The following is a 25,804-nucleotide window of genomic DNA, read 5'->3' on the forward strand; positions in this document are numbered from 1 at the left end:
CATGTAATAATAATAATTCTGTCAATGATAAAACACAAAAAAATAAATAATTTACACAAGATCAAATATAATATTGATCACATTTCTTTTACAACCAGATTTATTGACAAAGAATCTAATCCACATCAATCGCATTCCATGCCTAGTAAAGATGAGTTTACAATATTTCAAGACCGAAAGTCTTTTAATATAGAAAGAATGAAAAAATCAAAGAAATTAAATTTGTCAAATCAAAAAAATAGAAATCCATTACAATCCATAAATGTAAACAAACAAAACATAAGAGAAAATCATAAATCAAAACCTCAAGTCCCTACTTCTCAATTAAATACTAGGCAATTATTATCCAAAATCAAAAAGGACGAAGTGCATAGGGTTGAAAAGATTAAGAAACAAGTTGAAATAAATCCAACAAATTTAAGATTTGAAAGTTTGGAAAATAATAGAGGATTTTTACCAAGATTCAATTCGATTGAGACTAAATTAAACAATGAAGATATAAAAGACCCGATAGTCAAACTATTTCAACTCCAACTTCAAAAAGTGGTTTCTTGGTATAAATTAAATCGATATCAGTACAGTGTGAAAGAAGAGCAAATTAAAATTGATCCAATCGATTCCATCACACCAGTAGCGGAAAATGAAACAAAAAACAATTCATCCAACAGTTTAATGGAGTCTCTTTTGCAATCTGAAGAAAATAAATCATCCAATAAACAAGTTAGAGGTAAAGTCTACAAACTCACTAAAATTCAAAATATAAGTGAATTTCTCACCATTGTCACTGTTGCACCAATTGAAAAAGAAAGCTCAGAAAAACAGATGGGATTGATCAAAATATATGATACTAAATTAACTATCGGTGAAAGAATTTGCATAGAATCAAAAATTGACAACGAACCTAATCATTCATCCATTAAATTGTCGAATGGTCAAGAAATAGATGTCTATTTGAAATGGAAAGTTGTAGAATAAATTTATGAAAGCGTTGTATATAAAAATTCTATTTATAATGAGTAATGAATGAAATTGCATAGTAATAAAATTATTTGTCATTATTTGGCTGCAAAATACATCAATATTTGATAACAACTTTTGTAGATCCTAAATATTTTTCGACAAATTTGTCTCTTTACGAATTCTTGGCTATTAATTTAGCTTTATATAGTTCTCATACTTCAGTTCTTTTCATCTTACGCTGATCCGCTACTGGAGCTTTGTTTAGTTGTAAGGATGTCTTACATAGGTATAGAAGAAAAATGCTTTTTTATTCATATAATACCTTCTTGATCAGTCAGAGTTTCAGAGCACACGAGCAAAACTAGTAGAGCTGCATCTGCTATGACGATAAATTGAATTCCATAAACGGAGTCTCTATAATCAGTAAGAAAAACACATTAAAGTTGGTAAGTATTCAGATTTTGGACTGGTAAGTACTGTAAGAAAAGCACTTACAATTTGTGGTAGTGTATTATTTACAAAATATTGAAAACACTTTGTTCCAATTACACTACTCTTTTGTATTTAAAGTATGATCATAGAATAAACTTATATGTAGATTAATAATACAATCATCGTCTTTCAACCAACCTTTAGCATACCACCATAGACCACTTAATCCATCAAAGAAAGAGTGATATATATTTAGACTCATAGATTTTAATCACATATATCAAATTTATTGTACCGTTAATTCGAGCTTACGATAAATAAATTTTTCGAAAGATTATAAGCAAGTTTTATCTTTTATAATTGTTTATGTCACATTTAGCTACTGCTTCAGTTAAAGACGTTCAAGAATATATTGGTCCAAATTTAAATGTTACCTTAACATGTCCTGAATGTAAGATTTTTCCACCTGATTTAATTGAAAGATTTAGTGAAGGGGATATTGTATGTGGTAGTTGTGGATTAGTTTTAAGTGATAGGGTTGTTGATACAAGATCAGAATGGAGAACTTTTAGTAACGATGACCAAAATGGAGATGATCCATCTCGTGTTGGTGATGCAGGTAATCCTTTATTGGACACTGAAGATTTATCTACAATGATATCTTATATGCCTAGTGATACAAAATTGGGTAGAGAATTGAACAGAGCACAATCAAAATCATTAGTTGATAAAAAGGATAATGCATTAGCTGCTGCTTATGCTAAAATATCCCAAATGTGTGATGGTTATCAATTACCTAAGATTGTTCAAGATGGTGCAAAGGAAGTTTATAAAATGGTTTATGATGAAAAACCTTTAAGAGGTAAATCACAAGAATCTATTATGGCCGCATCTATCTTCATTGGTTGTCGTAAAGCAAAAGTTGCTCGTTCATTCAAAGAAATTTGGGCATTAACTAATGTTCCAAGAAAAGAAATTGGAAAAGTTTTCCGTATAATGGATAAAATTATTCGTGAGAAAAATGCAGCAAATCCTCAACAAGCTGCTTATTATAGTCAAGATAATATTCAAACTACTCAAACTTCAGCTGAAGATTTGATTAGAAGATTTTGTTCACATCTTGGTTTAAATACTCAAATTACTAATGCAGCTGAATATATTGCAAGACGTTGTAAAGAAGTTGGAGTTTTAGCAGGTAGATCACCAACAACAATTGCAGCAACAGTGATTTATATGGCATCTATGGTATTTGGAGTTGATTTAGCACCTTCTAAAATATCTGATAAAACAGGTGTTAGTGATGGTACTATAAAAACATCATATAAATATATGTATGAGGAAAAAGACAAGTTAATTGATCCTTATTGGGTTGAGAGTGGTAAAGTTAAGTTAGATAGATTTCAAAAAATTGATTAATTCAATACTTCTTATACTTTTTAGTATATCTTGTTTGATTTTTTTTTTTATAATTTTGATTAGTCAAATATACAGCAGGTATTGAATAAGTCGATCTTTTGTTTGAAATGGATATATATATATATCTATGAAAATGTCTTCTACGTTTACTCTCCATTTTTGAATTCATAAAAATGTAATTCTCGTAATTATAATGGTACAAAGAAACTTTGTTTTACATTTAGACTTTGTTTTACATTCATACGAATCACTGTTCAACTACAATCACATTAATGAACTTTATACGGAGGTTAGCAACAACGGCAACCAACACAAGCCTTCAAGACGTAGTAATAATAGGTGGTGGACCTGCAGGTCTAACAATTTTATCAGCTATAAAAACTTCACCAAAATTAAAACATTTAAAATGTACACTAATTGAAGGTCAATCTTTAGATCCAATACGAAATTTCTACAATGATCCACCTGAAAATTATACAAATAAAATTGTATCATTAACTCCAAAATCAATTGAATTTATGAATAATAAAATAGGGAATTGGGAATTTATAAATCAAGAAAGAATTAAAAATTATGATGGAATAATAGCTTATGATTCTCAAGATTCTTCATCAAGAATTGAATTTGATATTGGATTAATTGATAAAGATTCATTAGCTACTATGTGTGAAGTTATAAATATTCAAAGTTCATTATTACAAAAATTAGAAACATTAAAACAAGAAGAAGAAGGAATAAGTGAAGATGATTTAACAATACTTGATAATACAAAAGTTGAAAAGATTGAAAATCCTTTAATAAATGAAAAATTTTTAGAAAATCATGATTTAAATCAAATTGATCCAACCTTAGAAAAACCAAATTTAGATTGGCCAATTATTAAATTAAATAATGGAAATCAATTACAAACAAGATTATTAATTGGAGCAGATGGTTATAATTCACCAGTTAGAAAATATGCACAAATTGAATCAAGAGGTTGGCAATATAATAGATTTGGAGTAGTTGCATGTATAAAATTACAATATGAAGATTTTAGATCAGTTGGTTGGCAAAGATTTTTAACTACTGGTCCATTAGCTATATTACCATTAACTGAAGATAATGCAACTATAGTTTGGTCATCAACTCCTGAATTAAGTGAAATATTAATGAAAGTAAATGATGAAATTTTCCCACATTTAGTAACTGCAGCAATGGTATTAGAAGAAGTTGATTTAAATTATATTTATCTGGTTTTAGCCAAAAATCCAAATGATTTTTCAATTTTACAAGATATTGAATGGAGATTATCTAAATTTAATTCAAGAGATTTAGATGAAAATTATCCTTTACCAGTTGTTGAATTAATTCCAAATACTAAAGCAAGATTTCCTTTAAAAATGTCTCATGCAGATACTTATGTTGCACCAAGAGTTGCATTAGTTGGCGATGCAGCTCATACTATTCATCCATTAGCTGGTCAAGGCTTAAATATGGGTCAACTGGATGCTTCAGCTTTAATAAATGCATTGGAAAAGGGAATTGATAGAGGAATGGATATTGGTTCAACATTAGTTTTAGAAGATTATGTTTCAAATGCATGGCCGGCAAATCATGCATTATTAGGAATATGTGATAAATTACATAAAGTTTTTTCAACTGATTTTTATCCAATAGTATTAGCTAGAGGTACTGGAATGAAAGCTTTAAATATGTTTGATGGAGTGAAAAGTATAATGATGAATATGATAAGTGGTAGATAAGAAATGAGAGAAGGTTATGTAACGAAATGAAATAATGAATTTGTTTATAGTGATCTTATTCAAACTGAAAAGTAACCAATTGATGAAGGGTCATTTGTTGATTGAATTGTATGTAATTTTCTTTAATCTATTTGATCAATCTAATGTTGATCTTTATTTTTGTGCAATTTCTTGATACTGAAACTCGAGATTGAAATATTTAGCAACCAATTTTTATTAAAGATGGTTTGGAAATAGAAGTCAATTGAAATAACACACTTGTACTAGACAATGATTGAAAGCATATACCCAACCAAAACCATATGATTAAAACAATAATACGATATAATTCAAGCTCATTAAAAACAGCGATAAAGCAACAACAACAACAACAACAAAAACCAAAATTTATAACATCAAATTATAGAAAATTAAAATCTCATTATAATACACCAAAATATCCTATAGTTTTATGTCATGGATTTTCAGGATTTGATAAATTAACATTTATTGCGAAACCAAATTTAGCTTTAAATGAAGCAATTGGTACAGCAAAAGATATTGCAAAAGATGCAAAAGATACAATAAAAGATAAAACTCCAGGAATTGAAAATTCTACCTCGTCATCAACAAAAAAACTGTTTATTGAATTAGATTATTGGAGTGGTATAAAAGAAGCATTAACTAAATTAGGATCAACTGTTTTTATAGCTAAAGTTCCAGCTTTTGGTAAAATTAAAGATAGAGCAATAAGTTTAGATAAATTTATAACAAAACAATGTAAAATTTTAAGAAAATCTGAATCAAAATCATCAATTTATAATAAAGATCATCCTAATCAACATCATCATAATACTTTTAAAAATGAAGATGAACCAATAAAAATCAATTTAATAAGTCATTCAATGGGAGGATTAGATTCAAGATATTTAATTTCAAAAATTCATAATAATTCCAAATCAAAAATTTATAAAATTGTTTCATTAACTACTATTTCTACACCTCATCATGGTTCGGAAGTTGCTGATTTTATAGTTGAAAATTTAAAAGATTTACCAATTTTGAAATCAATTTGTCCTGAATCAATAGAAGAATTAACTACAAAACAAATGATAAAATTTAATGAAAATGTTCCAAATGATCCTACGGTAAAATATTTTTCTTTTGGTGCAAGATTTAATCCTCATTGGTATAATCTTTTCAATTTAACTTGGCAAATAATGAATCATGAAATAATAAAAAATAATCAAAATCAAAATCAAAATTCAATTAATCCTTCTTTATTAGATAATGATGGATTAGTAAGTGTTGAAAGTTCAAAATGGGGTAAATATATTGGAACATTAGATCAAGTTGATCATTTAGATTTAATTAATTGGACAAATAAAGCAAGATTAACTTATGATAAAATTATGTGGGCTGAAAATCCTCCTTTTAATGCTATTGCTTTATATTTAGATATTGCTGATAAATTAGCTAAAAATGGGTTATGATCTTGCAATTTGGATTATGATCTTGTAATTTTCAAAAAAAAAAAAAATGACAGTTTTAAACCATAAATTATTTTAGAGAGTTTATAAAACATTAGACATAATTAAATTAATTTTTCATTATTGACTTTTTATATACATAAAAACATTAAAAATATTAAATTATTAAAACCTATTCATTAATTGTAATAGTTTTTGTAATTTGAAATTCATCCATACCCCAATGACTATTAAATCTACCTAAACCACTTGATTTAACACCACCATGAGGAACAGTTGGTTCATCATGAACAGTTGGAGCATTTATATGAACACCACCAATTTCTAATTGTCTTGCAATTTTTAAAGCTTTTATAATATTTGTTGACCAAACTGAACCTTTTAAACCATAATCATGATCATTAATTTCTTTTACAACATCTTGAACATCTTTAAATTTATGTAATGTAAAAACAGGACCAAAAGTTTCAATTGAATTAATATCCATTTTTGAAGTAACATTTTCTAAAATTATTGGTTGAATAATATTTGAATTTAAAATTTCTTCTTTATTAAAAGTACCAAATACTAAATTTGCACCTTTATTTAAAGCATCTTCAACTAAATCAATAACTTTATCTCTACCAATAGTATCTCTTTGACAAATTTGATGATCTTTATCTTTACTAAAACCTTCAGCAGTTTCAATAATTTGTTTTTTAAATTCATCATAAATATTTTCATCAATGAATACTTTATCAGTACTCATACAAATTTGACCTTTATGAGCCCAAGCACCAAATAAAATTTTTCCAGATGCTGATTTTAAATTTGCATCATTTAAAACTATAGAAATATTTTTACCACCTAATTCTAAAAGATAAGGAATTAAATTTTTACCACAAACTTCTGCAATTTTTTTACCAACAATTGTTGAACCAGTAAAATTAACTTTTTTTATAATACCAGTTTTTAAAACTTTATCAATAAAACTTGGATTTTCTTCTGGTTTAACATGAACTAATTGTAATGCTTTTGATGGAATACCAGCATCTAAAAAACATTTAACTAATATATAAGCAGTTTTTGGAGATTTTTCACTTGATTTAACAATAACTGAACAACCAGCAGCTAATGGAGCAATAATTGATCTACCAGCTAATATAACTGGAGCATTCCAAGGACTAATAGATAAAACAGGACCAACAGGTTCTTTAAAAGTCATTGCTAAATCAGAATGACTACTTTGAACAATTTCACCAGGAGATCTTGATAATTGAGAGATATATTCTTGTAATTGGCCTAAACAACCATCAACATTAAAATTTGCAAACCAATCTGGTCCACCAATTTCTGAATGACCTTTAAATAATTCAGATCTTTTATTTAAAATATTTTCTTTAACTTTTTCAAATATTTTAATTTTTTCATTAATAGAAATTGATGACCATTCATGAAAACCCTCTTTTGCATTGACAGTTAATTGATCAATTGAATCATCTTTTAATGATATACTTGCAAAATGATGTATTAAATCATTTTGATGATTTGTAACTGGATATGGATTTGTTGTAATATCTTGACCATTGATGATGTATGGATAAACTTCTTTTGGAATTTCTGAATGTGGTGACATCGTTGTTGTAGTTGAAATATTAATTGGTTCTAATTCAGTTTTTGTTTCAATTTCTGAATTTGTTGTGGGATTAGTAACACTACTATTCCTTCTAGATAATAATATTTGATCTAAAGTTCTTGGAGTTTGAGGATTTGGTGGATCTAATAAGAAACTTTTAAATCCAGATATAAATCTTTGTCTTTTGGTTAAATTCGAAATTTTGAAAAATTGGTTATAATGTAATAAAGTTTTATATAATCTAATATATTGAATATTGAAGCTTTAGATCTTTTTAATAACTATTCTTCTTATTGATATGAATTTGAAAATTCTGTTATTTTGAAATATGAAAAAGTATATTATAGAAGTATCATAAGGGAATTTGAAGATGGTTATATAATCTGATTTTAAGATATTAATAGCCGATGAATTATATGTGAAAGATGTAATGGTTAGTTTTCCTGTGTTTATGCTTTTAATGATGCATGAAATTATAATAAATAATTATAACTCTCCAAAGTAATGAAAATATGAAATTCCTTGAGTTTAAGTTAATCCTTTATTTTGATAATCGTAAATGAATAATATTTTCTTATAATTGAAGATCCCCAAATTTCAAGAATTTGCTTAATGAATGTGAATTAGTTATAATAATTTGTGGAATAATGATGAAATTTAGTGTTTGAAAGATACTCCGATTAATTCTCCACTTAAGTCTATTGAATGAATATATGATGACTAAGTAAATTATTTGTCAAAGCAAACAAAGATATAAGATGGTTTGTAGTCCTATTTGAACAATAGGAATTGTCTCATAACAATAAGATCTATCTCCCCTTTTGTTACTAAAATAACGGTTTTTTCATCGTATTAAAGTTTTGTACACTAAAAAGCGGAAATACGATTAAATTGAAGGGTTATAGGAAAAAGGATATAAGACCAAACTAGGATTAGTTTAGGTCAAACTACTACTTGACGTAATTGCATTAAATATTTGAAGAGTAGATTGAACTACATAATTAGTGCAAAACTGAATCCAACAATGAGGGGAAAGATACTAAACAACTGGAAGGTGGAATTATATAATAATTTATTATAAGCCTAAACACCAAGATCTTTTCTCATTGAGGTACACAATCCTTTGTTAAAATGATTAAACCGATATCATGGTTAAACATTTAACCAGATCTTTTGATCTTTTTGGGTTGTTCATAATTACTCTTCAATTATTCTAATTTGTTTTTCTTTATTCCCGATAATTTTATTAAGTGTTATGAAACCTTAATCACAGTCTATCACGCTTAGATATTCCTTAATTTTCTTCTTCTATTCTTATGTAGACTTTTAATACTAAACTCATCAATGAATGTTTAGTAAGCAAGTTAGTAATCATTGTTAAGGTGAAGGGATAAGTCCTTTACTTGTTGAAGTTTTATATTAAAATAAAAATAAATTATTTTTTACCCCATAAAAGTTATTTTTTAACTCAACTTAAAATAATAATAGATCAACTTAGAATAACAAGAAAAATTGGAAGAAGAAGAGTACAAACACTTAACACCTTAATAGTAAATAAGACGATCTATCAGATAGTTATTCAATCAGATTATTTTGAAACTGATAAACTTTTATCCATACTACATATTCGAAACATAATTTTGTACTTCGTGTAAGATATTATTTCATTATTATTATGTCAATAAATCTATCTCGAACCGAATTTGTCAGTGTTTTCACTTGAAATCTTCCGAATTTTTCATCTTTGAAGTATTTCCTTTTGAAACTTTCAAAGCAAGTTACGAATAGAAGCGAGATTAGTTGGTCAAGAAGGAAGTGGTAGCTAGCCTTAGAGCGACCATAGTCTAAACAGTTATAACATTGCATGTTCCAAAGTGATGAATTTCTCGGAAATGACCCATCACTTTTCTTGTCCTGCAATGTTATAACTGCTTAGGATATGATCACTCTAGGGCTAGCTACCTAATGTCCAATTTTGAATCATACAAACATTGGATTGAGTATTGCAAATATATATTAAAATTCAACTCATGAGTATCATTAAACGTATTTAAAAAATTTCCACCAGCCAATGATCATTACCTTCCTCCTGACGTTTAATTTCAGATCACTTAGGAAACAATGAACAACCAATTCTATTTTAATTTATTGTACTTCAATTATTCCGCTCCATTATACAAAATCATTTAAAATTTGTTTACAATCACTACAATAACCCATAATATTATCAATTCCATCAATTAAATTTATATCTTTCCCATTGATAATTAAATTTTGATCCTTCTTCTTGTTGTTCTTATGATTTTTTCTACCATTTTTAATTAAAAATTTTTGTAAATAATCACATTTTGAAATTTCATTTGATATAAATTCAAAAAAATTTGATTTTAATAATTGATTTTCTTTTAAATTTAAAATTTCTAATTCAATTAATAAATCATATCTTTTTTTACCTATATTTTTAAATTGATTTTTTAAATTATTTAAATTTTCAAAATCTCTTTCAGAATATGTATGTGAGTAGTCATCAATTAATAACATTGATAAATTTTGATAATTATATATAAAACTTTGATCTTTAAAAAATTGAAATGGTTTACTTTGAGTTAATTCTGATTTTGTTGATTTAGTGTTTGTTTTGACTGATTTATTATTAAAAATTAAATTATCAAAATTTAAAGGTTTAAAAAATTCATCTCTTATATCTTGTGAATAAACTGTTCTTTGTAATAATAATGGATTTTTTTGTATAAATTCTTCAGCTAATGTATTACCTCTATAAACAGTCCAATAATTTATACTAGATCTTGTAAAAAAATAAAAATTTGATAATGTTAATGCTATTATAACTAATATTAAAAATTGATTTTTTTGAATATATACCAAAATAAATTTTAAAATATTTAAAATTATATCAAAAATCAACTTTATAAATTCATTAGTTGAATTTATAATTTTTTTCGTAAAAATACTTATAGAAACTGATAATCCAATTTTAACTAATGGTTCAATTTCTTGAATATCTGGTTCATTTGTATGACTTAATTTTCCATAAACATATATAGATTTAACTATTGGTCCATGATGTCCAATATCATTTATAACTTTTGTATTTAATCTTTTATTAAATTTTGAAATTTGATCAATATTAATTCTATAAATAATTAAACGAATTAAAGGATTCCATATAGAATAATTTGTAAAATTTATCTTGGAATAATAATAAATTTGAGATTTTTTACCATTTATCAGGGTTATTATAAATTTAAATTCATTTTCAAATGATGAACCTAAACAAAATTTTAATCTTTTTGCAGAATTTGTAAAACAATAATATTCATTATCATCCATTGTTTCAATTGTTTGATTTATTTGTATAATTTGTTTTAAACCATTAATTAATATTGGAATATTTGCATGTCTATATAAAATTTTCCCATCATATTTACTTCTCCATGGTTTTTTCATGAAAATTGCAAATTTTGTTATAGATGTTTCCTTTTTAAACATTGATGAATCATCACCTAAAAACGCATGAAATATAGCTTTTGGTGGTATTGGATAAATTTTAGTACTTATTAATTTATATTCAGGTGTAAAATCAATTTGTCTTGTTATTCCCTTTCCACTATTATTTTGCGAGATAGATGAAGAATTTGATAAAATTGTATGTTCACCAAATCTATATCTATTACTTTGTAATGCCTTTTTTGATAATTTTTGACTTAGCAATTCAATTTCTTTTAAAATTTTATTATCTTCTTCATCTTGATGAACTCTATTTTCAATTTGTTTAAAAATTTCTAACGATTCTTTTAAACCTTTTGGTTTATCACTTGCTAAATTATTTATTAAAAATAAAAATTTTTGTTGAATTAATATACCATCTTCTAAAAATAATTTTAATCTGAAAGTTCCTTCAACATTATAAAGTTTTAATATACCAAAATTTTTTTGAGATACATATTCTACAGAAACACATTCTTCTATTGGACCTTTATATAATGCAACAAATCCTAAAGCTTGCATATAAAAATAAGTATGATAATTTGTTAAAAAACATCTACCACTTAATTCTTGTTTTGAATTGGGGGACCATATACAACCAAATGACATTAAACAATATTCTCCTGGTTCTATAATATTTTCAAATAATGCTCTCATTTGAATATCTAAACTTATTAATTCATTGGGATAAAATGATGGATATGGTATAGTATTATTTGTATTTAATTGTTGAAATTTAATCATTTCTTCATCTCTAATTTGAAAGTTCTTTAACTTATTGTCATTATTATTCCCCAAAGATGAACGATCTTTTAAATAATATAATCCCCAATTAACTGATCCCCAAATATTTGCAGTTAAAGCTGTAGGTAATTCTGTTGCTCTAATAGTACTATAAGCAACTATAGCTAATTTTGTTGTTTCTGTTAATATAGGAGGAAAAACTTGAGGTAATTTATAATACCATTTACTATCATATTCTTTATCAAAAATTTCTAAAAATTTAGATAATGATGAAGAAATTATAATTTCATTATTTGAATTTATAATTTTTAAATTTGAAATTTCTTGATCTTTTAAAGTATTTATAGTTGATGCAAATTCTGAAAAAATTGGTGGATATCTATTTGATGCTATAATAAATAATGGATCATTTGGTGATAAACTTGTAATTCTATTTCTTTCATTTGCAAAAACTTTTAACCAAGATTTTAATTCAATTAATGATTCAGCTTGTAAAATTAAATTATTTTCACTTGTTTTTAATTCAAAACAAAATCTTCTATCTTCATTTGGTGAATATCTTAAATTACATAATATTATACCAAATTTATCAGATTCTTGTACAGAAGTTTGATTGGGACTTAATACTAACATTCCAAATACTCCATTTTTTATAAAACACCATCTTTTTTCCCATTTTGGTTTATTTGATTTTTCAATAAAAGTTTTCATAAATAAATATCCATGTTTTTCAAAACTTAATTCATTTATATCTTGTAATGATTTATAATTTATAATATTTACATTATAATCATGTATATTATTTGAAGGTTGAAATTGTAAAAAAGAAGATTCTTCAACTTGGATTTTAGCTGATATCATATCATATTTTAATTTATCTATAGCTATTGAATAAGAATCACTCCATGCTTGAACTTTTTGAACCATATCCCAAGATTCCTTAATATTATTATAATTATATAAATTATCATTTGCAAAATGACTCCATTTTTTTTGCCATAAATTTGTATTTAAACATACTAATAATCTATCTAATTTTTGACTTAAATTTTGTAATTCAACAATTAATTCTAATGATATATGAATATATTCTTTTCTAACTTCATATAATTGTTTAGCATCTTCTAATACCATTATAGCATCTTTTGTTTTTGAAGTACTTACAAATATACTTAAATATTTATCATATTTTTTTTGATATATCAAGAATTTATTTCTTAATTCTTTATAATTTGAAATTTCAATTTTTCTAAAATTATTTAAATCATTTAAAATTTGTGGTGGAGTAGTTAAAGAAAATAAAGATTTTGTCCATATAGTTTTAAATCCATCTAATGATGCATATAATGATTTAACAGTATATTCTTGATCAATCATACCATCTTGTAAAAAATTTGGAACTAAATGTTCTAAAAATGAATTACAAAAAATTTCAACTTCTTTAACATATTTTGGTATTTTCTTTATTGAAGAATTTAATGCAATTAACCATTGTTCAATATTATTAATTTGTAAATCTAAATGATTTGTTGATGCTCTAAAACTTGGACTATCTAATGCTGCTTCTTTAAAATTTACTGATATTAATTTAAATTGTCGTATAAGATGTTGTTTTGAATCATTTGTAGGGTTTGGTGATTGTGATGCTCTTTTACCTCCTGGTGACGGCAGATTTAAAGGAAGTCTATTTGAATTATATTGACGTTGTTGTCGTATTTGATTTGAATTTGTTGTATTTGGAGTTGATTGTGATACTTGTCTTATTGATCTTTGTGACAAATCACGTTGAATAGGTTTAATTGGAGTTTCATTATTATTATTAGCTAGAGTTCTATTTGAATCTTCAATTATTGATGATTGATTATGATTATGATTATTATTTAAATTTCCATTATTACTTCGAATGGAATTACTCTTCCCAATTGTACTTATATTTTGAGGAGATTGACCATTACTTTGACTCATATTGTTTTATTTGTGCTTTCTCTAATCAATTGAGAGAATCAAACAATCAGATGAAGTTGTGCTGCAAATAGTTATTAAGTATGAAAGTGTTGTAAAAGTCGGATATTTCGTATCAAAAATAAAAAAGCAAGTTAAAAAAGATGTTTCTAAAAGTTAAGGGGTAAATTGAAAGAATTACCACTTAAACTGAAAACCAATACATATCGGAGTTATGAAACTACGAATTCGAAATTTTACTTACAAGATCTAGAAATGTATGAAAATTATGCAAAATTATGAATTGAAAATATATACTCTTACTTATACAAAATTATTACAACTTAATCATTTGTCAATTTGAAAAGCATCCAGCTTACTTTATTTTTTCTCATTCTCTTCTAAATTCAAGTTTTTGGTTTATACATAACAGGAGTATTTGAAGGAAATCGATGAATATTCATACTAATATTATTATGACTATTAAATCTTGAAGATGATGATGCTAAAGTAGTAGTTGAACTTTCTTGTTGTTGTAATTGAATTTGTTTTAAATCTTTTGATGGATCATATCCTATTATTGGACCAAATTTAAATTCTATTGGTTTTGGAACTTCTTTTTGATTTGATTGAGATTGTGAATGTTTTGTTGTTGATGATGAGGAAGTATTTGAATTTTTTCTTGAAGAAGATTTTGTTGATTTTGATTGTTGTTGTTGTTGTTGTTGTATTGGTAAAATTGGAGAATTAGATTTTAAAGGTAATCTTTGTGGATTAGATGTAATTTGATGAAACGCCATGTGCTGTTGATGTTTCATAAATTGTTCGTTTAATACATTAGCATTATACATCACTTGATTATTTGAATTCGTTTGAACTTGTGATTGGGTTTGATTTTGCAATTGTTGTTGTTGCTGTTGCTGTTGTTGTTGTTGTTGTTGTTGCTGTTGTTGTTGTTGTTGTTGTTGTTGTTGCATCTGTAGTTGCATCTGAAGTTGCATTTGTAATTGCATATCCATTTGTAATTGAGCTTTTTGTTGCTGTATTTGATTAGTTGGTTGAGTCAATGAAGATTGACCAGCAAAATTAGGAGATTGACCCATAGATGAATGCTGTTGTGATGGAAGCATAGTAGTTTGATTAAATGAGAATGATTGAGGAATGTTTGTTGTTGATTGAGAATGTATATTTAAACCTGGATGTTGAAAAGAATTAAAAGGTTGATTATTATTATTTTGAAATTGAAATGATTGGGGATGATGATTTTGATATTGTCTTATATCATTTATTGAATATTTTTGAAAATTCATAATTTGATCATGATTTACAACATTTGAATTAAAAACTGGAGCTGTCATTGGACCAGAACCAATTTTCATATTCATATTATTAGCTTTACTCAAATCAATTTTTAACTTATTGTTATTATTATTATTAAGCTTCTTAGTTGGAGTATCTAAACTTTTTAATGAATGAATTGGAGAATTTGATGATTTACAAGGTGATGAATCAGCAATTACTGTTTCATTATCATCAGTAATTGAATTAGATGTAGTAATTGTTGTTAATTCAAATTTATTCATATAGTCTTTTAATGAATTTACAACAATTACATCTGTTTGACCTTTTGTACCCATCATATTAAAATCATGAATTAAATATGCATAAATTTGTGAATTTTTCAAATTAAAATTTGAATCATTTTCGGAATTTTCATTATTATAAATATATTGATGAATTTTTAAATTTTCATTTGTTGTTGACGATCCATTTATTAAATAATTGAAAAAACCAGCAAAAAATGTCTTTATAAATGGAACTTGTAAAATATAACATTTTAATTGTGGATTATAATAACCATTTATTATATCTGTAACATTTAAAATTTTTATACCATTTTTATAAACTTCAATTAAACTATACCAATTAAGCATAGATTGATTAGATGAATCTTTACAATATACATTTATAGACATCATTGATTGAAAATTTAAATGATTTAAAGTTAATGCTTGATTTGTAAATGTTGGTGATATAGCAGAAGACATTGGAGTTGATGATTCAATATGATTAATATTTAAATTAATATCATGATTTATGAACCAGATTGGAATATCATTCTCTTTTAATATTTCAATAATATATTCATCATTAATTTTATTTAAAATATTATTATCATGACATGTATTCCAAGATTTCATTTGTGTAAAAATTATCGATTGATCTTTATTTTTAAAATTTATATTAAAATCAGTTAAATTTAAATAATAATTTGAATTTATTTGTTCATCAAATATATCATCTAATGGTGAAGAAGATAATAAAATATCTAATTCTTTATCAATCATTGCATTATTTTTTGCAGAATCAACAATTGAATAATTACTTCCTCTTGCAACCAGGTTGTTATTAAAGATATCATCAATATCACTTGTTGAACCATTAGTTAATGGAGTTTTTATATCTTTATCTTTTATTAATTTACCACTTTTACTTAATCTAAAAATTCTGGAAGAAATTTGTTTTGAAGATCTTAATATACCAGTTCTATTAAATAACATTCTTGATATAATTTTATTTTGTGAAGTATGTTTTAAAACAGAATTATTATTAAGATTTGGATTTTCTTTAAATTTCTTGTATTTATATAATGATTTTACTAATATATCATCTAAATAAAGATTCCAAACTTTATCATCATTTATATTTGAATTTGAATTTGAATTTGAGTTAGAATTTGATGTAACAGAGTTTGTAACACTTGGTTTTCTGAATGTAAATGGTGATACCATTGATCTATCAATTTTTGAAGCTATTGCATTATTGGGGGTATCTGTAATAGAAGGATTGATTTTTCTCTTTTTAATTACTGATGTTAATTTATCTTCATGTTCTTCTTCTTCCTCTTGTTTTTCTACTTTAATTGTATTTTTTGATGGAATGTTAGGTGCAATTTCTAATGAAGGAGTTGTTTGAGTTGTTGTAACTGTTGAATTTACTTTGTTATTCAGGTATAATAATTTATTTGGAGTTAAAAATTCATCAAATTTTTGTGTGACTGGTTGCGATTTTTGAGATTCAATAAATGGAATATTCTCCTTATTAATATCATCTTCATAAATTGATGTTAAATTTGAATGATGTTGAGTAGAATTATTTAAAGAAGACCAAATATCATGATCTATATCTTGATTCCCTTCTTCTTCTTCTTCTTCCTCCTCTTTGTCTTTTAAATTCCTCTCTATTCCATTCTTTATAGGTGATTGTGTCTTCTCTTTATCTAAAGATTTATTCAAAGATTCAATAAATTTATTATATTCTTTACTTGATGTTCTTTTATGATTTATAACTTTATTTAAATTATTTGATGTTGAAGAATTTAAAAATTTTCTTGGTGAATAATTTGTTGATGATGATGGAGAATTATTAAAGTTGATTAATGATGGTGAAAAATTTAAACCAAATGGAAAAGATGATGGAGTTGTTATATTTCTATTTATACTTTGTTGTAAATAATGATTGTGAGTGTTTAAATTTGAATTATTTGAATTATTTTTACATCGTGGAGTTTCTGGTGGTTGTACTGAGATTGATGGTAAATTCTCTGACATTGGTGATTCTTTATGATATTGAAATTGGCTATGGATTTATATATTTGATTTAAGTTTATCAACCAGTGATAAAAAAATGCTATAATGAAGTTTAAATGTTTGATTTTGAGTGCAAAATGATCCTAATTCTTTCAAATTACACTGTAAATGAACTAACCTATCTGAATGATGATTGAAAGATAAGAAAAGAAAAGAAAGTGATTGAAATTGAGAATGAAAAGTGTTGGTTGTAAAAGAATACTGTTGATATCTTTTATGGTTAAATCTAAATCTAAACACGATATTTAATTTAATAAATTTAAGACAATAGAAATTTGAAACGCGTAGAAAAATAAAATAGATAAAAAAGATTGCTTAAGGAGTTTTTTTTATTAACTCCTTCACCAGTAGATATCACTAATAGAGTGAATAGAACTCACCCCACTTTGTTATAGAACCTCTTGATCTACAAAAGATATCATTGAGTAATAAGTAAGTACAACAAAAAATGCTAGTTTTATTCCTTAAAAAGCCATTACACAAATATTGTCTTCCAAAATTCATATCCATATTCATCAATCAACCAACAATTAATTTGAAATAATTTAATTAAATAATTACATAAACCATTTAATTTCTTCAATTAAAGCATTACATAACCCAGGATTCTCATCTTCAAAATTTTTAAAAATTTCAATTAATTTTAAAACATTTTTTTGGGTTTGATGATCTTTACTTCTTTTTAAAACATTTGATAAACTATAAAATAATATTGATTTTTTATCAATTGTAAACACTTCATTATTATTATTGATGTGGTTGTTATTTTGATTATTTTGATTATTTGAGTATGATTGATTTTGAGATTGATTTTTTGTTGATGAATTAAATGAATTTCGAAATTTTTGATTATTTTCTTCATCTTCTTCTTCTTGATTATTTATTGAATGATGTTTCAATTTAAAATCTCTTAAAAATTCATTTTTATTTAATGAATCTTGATTAATTTGAAGATATGGAATATTACTCTTGTTATTATTATTTGCTTTATCCATTTGTAGTTGTAATGTTCTTGTAAATTCCCATTCAACTTTATTTTCATTATTTATTTCATTTTCATCTTCTTCTTCTTCATCATTATCCTTATTTTTGGCATTCTTATTCTTCTTTCTTTGATCTAAATTTTCAACTAAATCTGAATTCAACTTATGTCTTGGTTTCAATTGACGAGATCTTTTTAAAAAATATTGATTTTTTAAATTAATTAATTTAATTAATTCCTTTTTACTCAATTCTAAATTTTGTTGTGATATTTTTTTAATAAAATGATGAGATAATAATTTTTTACAATTTGGTCTTTTTTCTGGATCCATTAAACAACAATATTTTATAAAATCTTTTATATTTTCTGAATATTGCGAGCCTTTTAATTGAGGTGGCTTTTTTTTAGGTATATCAAATATAATCTTTAATGGATCGTGTTCTGATAATGGTGGTGATCCTGTAATTAGTTCAATAACTGTTATACCTAATGACCAAATATCTGCTTTATAATCATATCCATCATTTTTTTTATTTAATTTATTTAAACTTTGATTATTATTACTAATTTTATTAGTTGAACCTCTTGTTATAACTTCTGGTGCCATCCAAAATGGTGTTCCAACAAATGTCATTTTTTTCTTTTTAGTTAATGATATATCAGCACTAACTCCAAAATCTCCTAATTTAACTATACCATCTTCAGTTAACAAGATATTTGCAGATTTTATATCTCTATGAACTTTATGTTCATTATGAATATATAAAAGTCCCATTAAAACTTGTTTTATAATATAACCAACAACTAATTCATTTAATTTTTTATGATATTTAATTAAATCTGAACATGATCCTCCTCCACAATATTCCATTACAATAAAAATATTATAACCTTGTATAAAACTTTCAATATATTCAACAATATTTTGATTTTTTAAATTATTTAAAAATTGAATTTCTTTTAATATTTGTTTTAAATCATCATTTGAATCTTCAATATTTATAACTTTTAATGCAACATATTTTGGTTTTCCATTTATTAATTTATGATTTAAATCTATTGCTCTATAAACATCTCCAAAATTTCCTCTACCTACATTTTTTAAATCTCCATATTTCAGTAATGAATGAGGAGATGGTAATTGATTTTGTTGATGATTATGATTTTGTTGTTGTTGTTGTTGCTTTTGATTTTGAAGTTGATGTTGCAGATTTATTTTATAATAATGATGATCCACTAACTTTGAGTTATCAGTGTTTTTGATCATGATATAACTATGACCGTTGAGCCGTGTAATAAACCTTAAATTATGTTGGTAATGTTAATTGTTATGTTAAAAAATGCATAAAGTTTGTTTTGTTTACATTTATTGCAAATTTAAACTTTTATTTTTTGTGTTGTACCTTAAAATCCTGCATATAAACCAATTTGTAACCCAAAATAGGAAATGTAATTAAAGACTGTATGAACCTATGTTTCGAATGATGTACAGCTTAACTGATCGTCTTTCCCTTATGAATTCAAATGTTTTCCCTTAGTTGAACCAATATTTGTACAACCATTTAAAATTAATAATTCAGAAGCAACGAAATATTTTTTATTTGTAGGATCATTTTCAATTTGAATATATTTTTTTAAACTATATTCATAAAGACTTATAATTTGAATATCATCTTTATCTTTATCATTATCTTTGTTATCATTAGTATCATTTTTATCTTCTCTATTATCTTTAGTATGAATTTGAAGATTTAAATTTATATCACCTCCACATAAAATACCTTTTAATTCATCATGAATCAGAATTTTTTGAATAGAAGAAAATAAAAAATTGTTAACATTAGATAATTTTTCAATAAATGATTTATCAATATATTTTAATTTTATAAAATTTAATCTATTTTCATAATTTGAATTTGAATTAATTTTTTGTTGTGATTCAAGATTAAATTCCATATATGAATTAACTTTTGAATTATTTATATAATTTAATAAAATTTTTGATTCATTTTCAAATAAATCTAATTTTAAAGATCTTATTTTTGTTATATGACTTCCTAAATTTCTATGACATGATGCACAATTTATACACATACAAATTAAAAAATTTATTGATACCCATTCAACTTGTTCAAACAGGTTACAATCTATACATTGATTATTATTACTATTTGGAATTGATCGAACAAGATTTAAATTATTATTATTATCTGTGGTATCTGTGTTGTCATTAAAAAATGGATCTTTTGAAGTTATTGATATTGGTGATATTGATCTATCAGTTGTTTGACCAGGTATTATTGGTTTTGAACCAAAATCAGTTATAATTTTAGTTATATGTTTTTTATTTGATTTAGTGTTTGTATTTGTATTTGCAGAAGATGATAACTCAGAATTACCAAATCTTTGTTGTAATCTATCTGTATTAACTAATTGTCCAGCATTATATAAAGCTTTAACCCATTTATTTCTATCTTCATTATCAAAAGCTTGAAAAACATGTTTTGAATTTGTTGAAGTTATAATTTCAAAACAAAATTGTCTTTTATCATGATTTACAGCTTTAACATTTGATAAAGCGATTTCAATTGGTTTATTAATTGGAGTTTTACCTTTTCTCCAATCTGAAAATTCTATTAATTGTCCATTTTTTAATACAACCCATTCTTTATGCCATCCAGTTTTTTTTTGACCTCCTAAAGTAAATAATATTCCGGATTTTTCAGAATCATTTTCAATTTGATGTTGTTGTTGATCATTTGGTGGATTAATATCTGAAAATATTAAATCAAAATTTTCTTTCGTAACTAGGAAATCATCTGTTGTTATATTTGAATTGGCTGATGTTTTATGAGTTAATCTATTATATCGTATTAAATTTGTTAATTCTTCACTTGATTGACTTGCTTCAATCATTTGTCTAAATTGATATTTCTCACTATTAAATCTTGTTAAAGCATATAAATAAATTTGATAATTATTACTTAATAGTAGCTGATTTGAATTTTTTTTATCTAAAAAAATTTTAAAATTTAATAAATTTGGATTAGCGGGATCATTTTTTAAATTTATAAATTTAAATAATTTTTCAATTAATTCATTTACATATTGATTATTTGTAATTTTACTTAATTGATTTAAATAATCAAATTTTGATAATTCAAAAGTTTTTTTTTTTAATAGGAGTTTAGATTCTGGTCTTTCTTTATCATTTGATAAATATTTATTTAACCATGCATAATATTCCTTGGAATCATTTTCAAATTGTTTTTTCATTTGAATTAATTCTGATTGTTGGTTAGGATTTTCTCCCAGTTGTGATGATATATTATTTAATATTTTTGTAAATAATTTATTATCACATATATTATCAAAAAAGAAATTAATATTTTTTTCAAATGAATCAAATATATTTTTAAATGCTAATTGAAAATCTTTTTTAAAACCAAATTCTTGTAATAAAGAATCTGATTCTAAATCACATAATTGATTAATTTCTTCCATTATACGATATTTACATGTAGTTATTCTTCTAACATTTGACTCGAGTAATTTAAAATCATCAATTAATGATGAATATACTTTTTTTGCAGTTGGTAAAGTTTCTTCATATTTTGTTAAAGTTTTTCTAAATTCTGGTCCATCTTCAATATTGAAACTAAATTCTTTTCTAAAATCTCCAAGACTATATGATAAAGGTTCTGGTATGTTTTGTTGAGTTGTTTTATATATTGATGGAGATGATAGGGTTGAATCGGTAGTTGATTTTTGAGTTGTAGGACTATTTGTATGACTAGTTGCACTGTTATTTGTAAAATTATTTGTAAGGTTGTTTGTATTAATTGATTTCAATGGTAATTGATGATATTCATTAATCCATAAACTAAATTTTAAAAAATATTTAATTTCCTTTGAATTTAAATCTTGTTCAAAAATTGAAATAGTTAACTTGGTGTTATTTATTAAATTTTTATTAAAAAAATCATTTATAATTAATTTTTGAAATTCATGCAAGTTTTCATCAATGGGTAATTGTTTATATTCAATTTTTGAAATTTCAACATTGGAATTATTTTCTTCATTTTCTATAATTTTACTTAATTTTGATATATTATTTATACCATTTGATTTTACAATTAGTAATACTCTATTTGTTATATCATTTTCTGGTTTTATTGAAACATGTAATTTAAATTTATTAAAATTTGGATCAATTTTAATTAATAATGGAAATTTTTCAATCTCCAGTTCGTTTTCCTCATCATCACCACTGACATTCTGTATATAACTTATTTGTTCATCAATAATTTTATGAGATTGGGTTTCTTGTTTTGTTATTGAATCAACATATTTATTTTCATTTAATGGTATTATAATTCTTTCAAAATCTTCTGAATCTGTTAATATTAATTTATTTAATGTAACTTTAGTATCATTTGTTTGATTATATGGAAATGATAGTTTGGATAGTAGGTTCATTGAACTTTAAGAATGTATATTTTACAATTGATAAGGGTTATTAGTGGTTGCAATTGGCTGTAAATGATATATATTGGTTGTAAATATTATTAAAATTGGTTGTAAAAATCTTTTGATTATAAATTTCTATATTTGTGCTTAGTTAGTGAATTTAAAACCGTTTAACTTTTTTAATACGAAGAAATTTGCCTCTAGTTGGTTTTACTCGCACCGCACCGAATCAATCGGGTCGAGATTTGTTTTATGAATCTTGTAGCGGAGTTTATGAAAAAGTTAACCAGAACAAATAATGAGATAGCCTACACAAGTTTAGACGGTAGAAACTAAATACAATACACCAAACTTGATACTTCAGATTTCTCGATCATCTCTAAGTTCCTGATTAAACGATCCGACTTAGTTCAACTTGTAGTACCGTACGATCTCTAAACTCAACAAAAAAATTTAGAGCGCGAGTGAGAGGAGGAATTTAATTTCTCCATATTTTGATTTTGAAATTTACAACTCGATTGTTCTTCTTGTTGTTGTTGTGCTTGTTGTTATTGCTCATTAGTTCATCATTAGAACCAAAATTAGTTGTATTAGACTATCTATCCATATTTGTTTGCATTTACATGATCAATTGCTAGAAATTGTTGGAATTACTACTTAATTATCAAAACTTATCAACACTAACTAAAAAATAACCCAATTAATCCGAAATAACTTGAATTCAAGAAAAGATGTCAACATATTTACCAACAATAATATTAGATCCATTTGAAAAATACAGACCATTTCCAGAAAACCCCAAAAACCTATTAGAAGCTCATTGGCATGAAATTTTAGGATCAACAATTTTTTATTTTTTAATTCAATATTTATCAAAACCAATTTCAAAATTAATATTTGGTTCCAAATATACTACGCTCAAACCATCAACAAAAATTAATTTTGATGTTCATATAACTTCAATGGTTCAATGTTTTATATCAATTTTAATATTAGTACCACATTTAAATAATCCTCATTTTCAAAATAGAAATAATGATCCAATAAATTCTTTATTAGGTTATACACCTTTTGGTACATTAATTTGTTCATTAAGTGTTGGATATTTTATATGGGACTTGGTTGTTTGTTTGAAATATTATAAATTATTTGGTATTGGATTTTTATTACATGCTATTGCTGCATTATTTGCATTTGGTTGTGGATTTATACCTTATTGTCAACCTTGGGCTGGTGCTTTTTTATCATTTGAATTAAGTACTCCATTTGTTAATTTAAATTGGTTTGCAAGTCATTTACCTGCTGGTACTTTTAGTGATAAATTTGTTATAATAAATGGTTTATTATTAATTATTGTGTTTTTCTTTGTCAGAATTATATGGGGAATTTACGCAGTTATTCAAATGGGTATTGATATGACTTATTCATTAAATCAAATAAATATTTTAATTCCAATTTCAATTTTATTAATGAATACAGCATTAAATTTATTAAATATTTTTTGGTTTTATAAAATGATTAAAATTGCAAAAAAGAAAGCAAGTGGTAAATCATCTACGAAACAAAGTTCAAAAGAAATTGATAAAGTTGATTAATTTCAATGATTCATATATATAGACTTTACAAAAGATAGTTTAAAATTAGACAATTTTCTTACATATTGAGTGGATAAAGTTAACTCGACATGCTCTATATGCTCTATTTTATATATCGACTGTAATGGTAGTAGTAATGGTAATCGTAGTGGTCCTGGTGGTGTAAGTAAAATAACGATGGTAGTGTAATCTATGTCAAAAATTTGTCTAATATTTGGAATCGCCTTTTTTTCCTAATAATTGAAGTTTAACTGAAACTATCAGCAAATATAGTAACTTACTACCATTAACTTATCATCAAAAGTACATTATTGATTCATCAACATACAAATTGAGTCATATTTACGTTTCATACTCATCATAGCATCATACCATTGGTTTATACAAATTTAACTAAGTACTTATCTCAAACACATCCAAAATCAATATTATCTTTTTTTCTATTACGAGGGTCATTTGAAATTTAATACGTAATAATAATAATATTATACTTATCATTAGAAACAATATACTTTGCCACTAATAAGGTCTATACATTCACTATACAAAAAACAATCAAAACATATATAAGCAAACAAATCTATAATGAATAACGAATACGATTACTTATTTAAATTATTATTAATTGGAGATTCAGGAGTTGGAAAATCATGTTTATTATTAAGATTTGCAGATGATACTTATACACCAGATTATATTTCAACAATTGGAGTAGATTTTAAAATTAGAACAATTGAATTAGATGGTAAAACTATAAAATTACAAATTTGGGATACTGCAGGACAAGAAAGATTTAGAACTATTACTTCATCATATTATAGAGGAGCTCATGGTATTATTATTGTTTATGATGTTACTGATCAAGAAAGTTTTAATAATGTAAAACAATGGTTACAAGAAATTGATAGATATGCAACAGGAGGTGTTATGAAATTATTAGTTGGTAATAAAGCAGATTTATCAGATAAAAAAATTGTTGAATATACAACAGCAAAAGAATTTAGTGATGCTTTAGATATTCCATTTTTAGAAACTAGTGCATTAAGTTCTACAAATGTTGAACAAGCTTTTATTACAATGGCAAGACAAATTAAAGCTCAAATGACAAATAATTCTAATTCAAATGGTATTAATCAAATTGGTGGTTCAAAAAATAAAAATAATGTTAATTTAAGAGGTGAATCATTAACTTCAAATCAATCAAATAGTTGTTGTTAATAATAAATGTTTGCTTGCATTAGAGAGTAAGAGTAAAAGTGAGTGAATGTACCTGTGTCT

General features: G+C 24.8%; 11 protein-coding genes across 11 annotated transcripts; 6 read left to right on the plus strand and 5 right to left on the minus strand. All coding sequences in view use genetic code 12, as the record gives it.

The window, feature by feature from the left end:
- Positions 1–138: 138 nt before the first annotated feature.
- Positions 139–975, plus strand: KGF55_000570 (uncharacterized protein; the record flags this gene model as incomplete). The annotated part of the gene is made up of 1 exon (XM_051760770.1): positions 139–975. One exon carries the CDS (start codon positions 139–141, stop codon positions 973–975), a length of 837 nt encoding a protein of 278 aa, XP_051616515.1.
- A 783-nt stretch (positions 976–1,758) lies between these two features.
- On the plus strand, positions 1,759–2,808 carry SUA71 (transcription factor TFIIB; the record flags this gene model as incomplete). Its single annotated transcript, XM_051760780.1, has 1 exon — positions 1,759–2,808. The coding sequence occupies one exon, from the start codon at positions 1,759–1,761 to the stop codon at positions 2,806–2,808; it is 1,050 nt and encodes a 349-aa protein (XP_051616516.1).
- Positions 2,809–3,080: 272 nt separating this feature from the next.
- On the plus strand, positions 3,081–4,553 carry COQ6 (putative N,N-dimethylaniline monooxygenase; the record flags this gene model as incomplete). The annotated part of the gene is made up of 1 exon (XM_051760791.1): positions 3,081–4,553. The coding sequence occupies one exon, from the start codon at positions 3,081–3,083 to the stop codon at positions 4,551–4,553; it is 1,473 nt and encodes a 490-aa protein (XP_051616517.1).
- Positions 4,554–4,855: 302 nt separating this feature from the next.
- On the plus strand, positions 4,856–6,025 carry KGF55_000573 (triglyceride lipase; the record flags this gene model as incomplete). Its single annotated transcript, XM_051760802.1, has 1 exon — positions 4,856–6,025. The coding sequence occupies one exon, from the start codon at positions 4,856–4,858 to the stop codon at positions 6,023–6,025; it is 1,170 nt and encodes a 389-aa protein (XP_051616518.1).
- A 169-nt stretch (positions 6,026–6,194) lies between these two features.
- Positions 6,195–7,637, minus strand: KGF55_000574 (uncharacterized protein; the record flags this gene model as incomplete). The annotated part of the gene is made up of 1 exon (XM_051760813.1): positions 6,195–7,637. The coding sequence occupies one exon, from the start codon at positions 7,635–7,637 to the stop codon at positions 6,195–6,197; it is 1,443 nt and encodes a 480-aa protein (XP_051616519.1).
- Positions 7,638–9,809: 2,172 nt separating this feature from the next.
- KGF55_000575 (uncharacterized protein) lies at positions 9,810–13,853 on the minus strand (the record flags this gene model as incomplete). The annotated part of the gene is made up of 1 exon (XM_051760824.1): positions 9,810–13,853. The coding sequence occupies one exon, from the start codon at positions 13,851–13,853 to the stop codon at positions 9,810–9,812; it is 4,044 nt and encodes a 1,347-aa protein (XP_051616520.1).
- Positions 13,854–14,236: 383 nt separating this feature from the next.
- On the minus strand, positions 14,237–17,440 carry KGF55_000576 (uncharacterized protein; the record flags this gene model as incomplete). The annotated part of the gene is made up of 1 exon (XM_051760835.1): positions 14,237–17,440. One exon carries the CDS (start codon positions 17,438–17,440, stop codon positions 14,237–14,239), a length of 3,204 nt encoding a protein of 1,067 aa, XP_051616521.1.
- Positions 17,441–18,036: 596 nt separating this feature from the next.
- KGF55_000577 (putative serine/threonine protein kinase) lies at positions 18,037–19,728 on the minus strand (the record flags this gene model as incomplete). The annotated part of the gene is made up of 1 exon (XM_051760847.1): positions 18,037–19,728. The coding sequence occupies one exon, from the start codon at positions 19,726–19,728 to the stop codon at positions 18,037–18,039; it is 1,692 nt and encodes a 563-aa protein (XP_051616522.1).
- A 245-nt stretch (positions 19,729–19,973) lies between these two features.
- Positions 19,974–22,940, minus strand: AGE1 (Age1p; the record flags this gene model as incomplete). Its single annotated transcript, XM_051760858.1, has 1 exon — positions 19,974–22,940. The coding sequence occupies one exon, from the start codon at positions 22,938–22,940 to the stop codon at positions 19,974–19,976; it is 2,967 nt and encodes a 988-aa protein (XP_051616523.1).
- Positions 22,941–23,662: 722 nt separating this feature from the next.
- Positions 23,663–24,526, plus strand: KGF55_000579 (uncharacterized protein; the record flags this gene model as incomplete). Its single annotated transcript, XM_051760864.1, has 1 exon — positions 23,663–24,526. The coding sequence occupies one exon, from the start codon at positions 23,663–23,665 to the stop codon at positions 24,524–24,526; it is 864 nt and encodes a 287-aa protein (XP_051616524.1).
- A 585-nt stretch (positions 24,527–25,111) lies between these two features.
- YPT1 (Rab family GTPase) lies at positions 25,112–25,744 on the plus strand (the record flags this gene model as incomplete). Its single annotated transcript, XM_051760865.1, has 1 exon — positions 25,112–25,744. The coding sequence occupies one exon, from the start codon at positions 25,112–25,114 to the stop codon at positions 25,742–25,744; it is 633 nt and encodes a 210-aa protein (XP_051616525.1).
- Positions 25,745–25,804: the final 60 nt, after the last annotated feature.

The sequence above is a fragment of the Candida pseudojiufengensis genome (assembly GCF_024610245.1).
Source record: "Candida pseudojiufengensis strain CBS 10847 chromosome Unknown scaffold3, whole genome shotgun sequence".
Lineage (NCBI taxonomy): Eukaryota > Fungi > Ascomycota > Pichiomycetes > Serinales > Debaryomycetaceae > Lodderomyces > Lodderomyces pseudojiufengensis.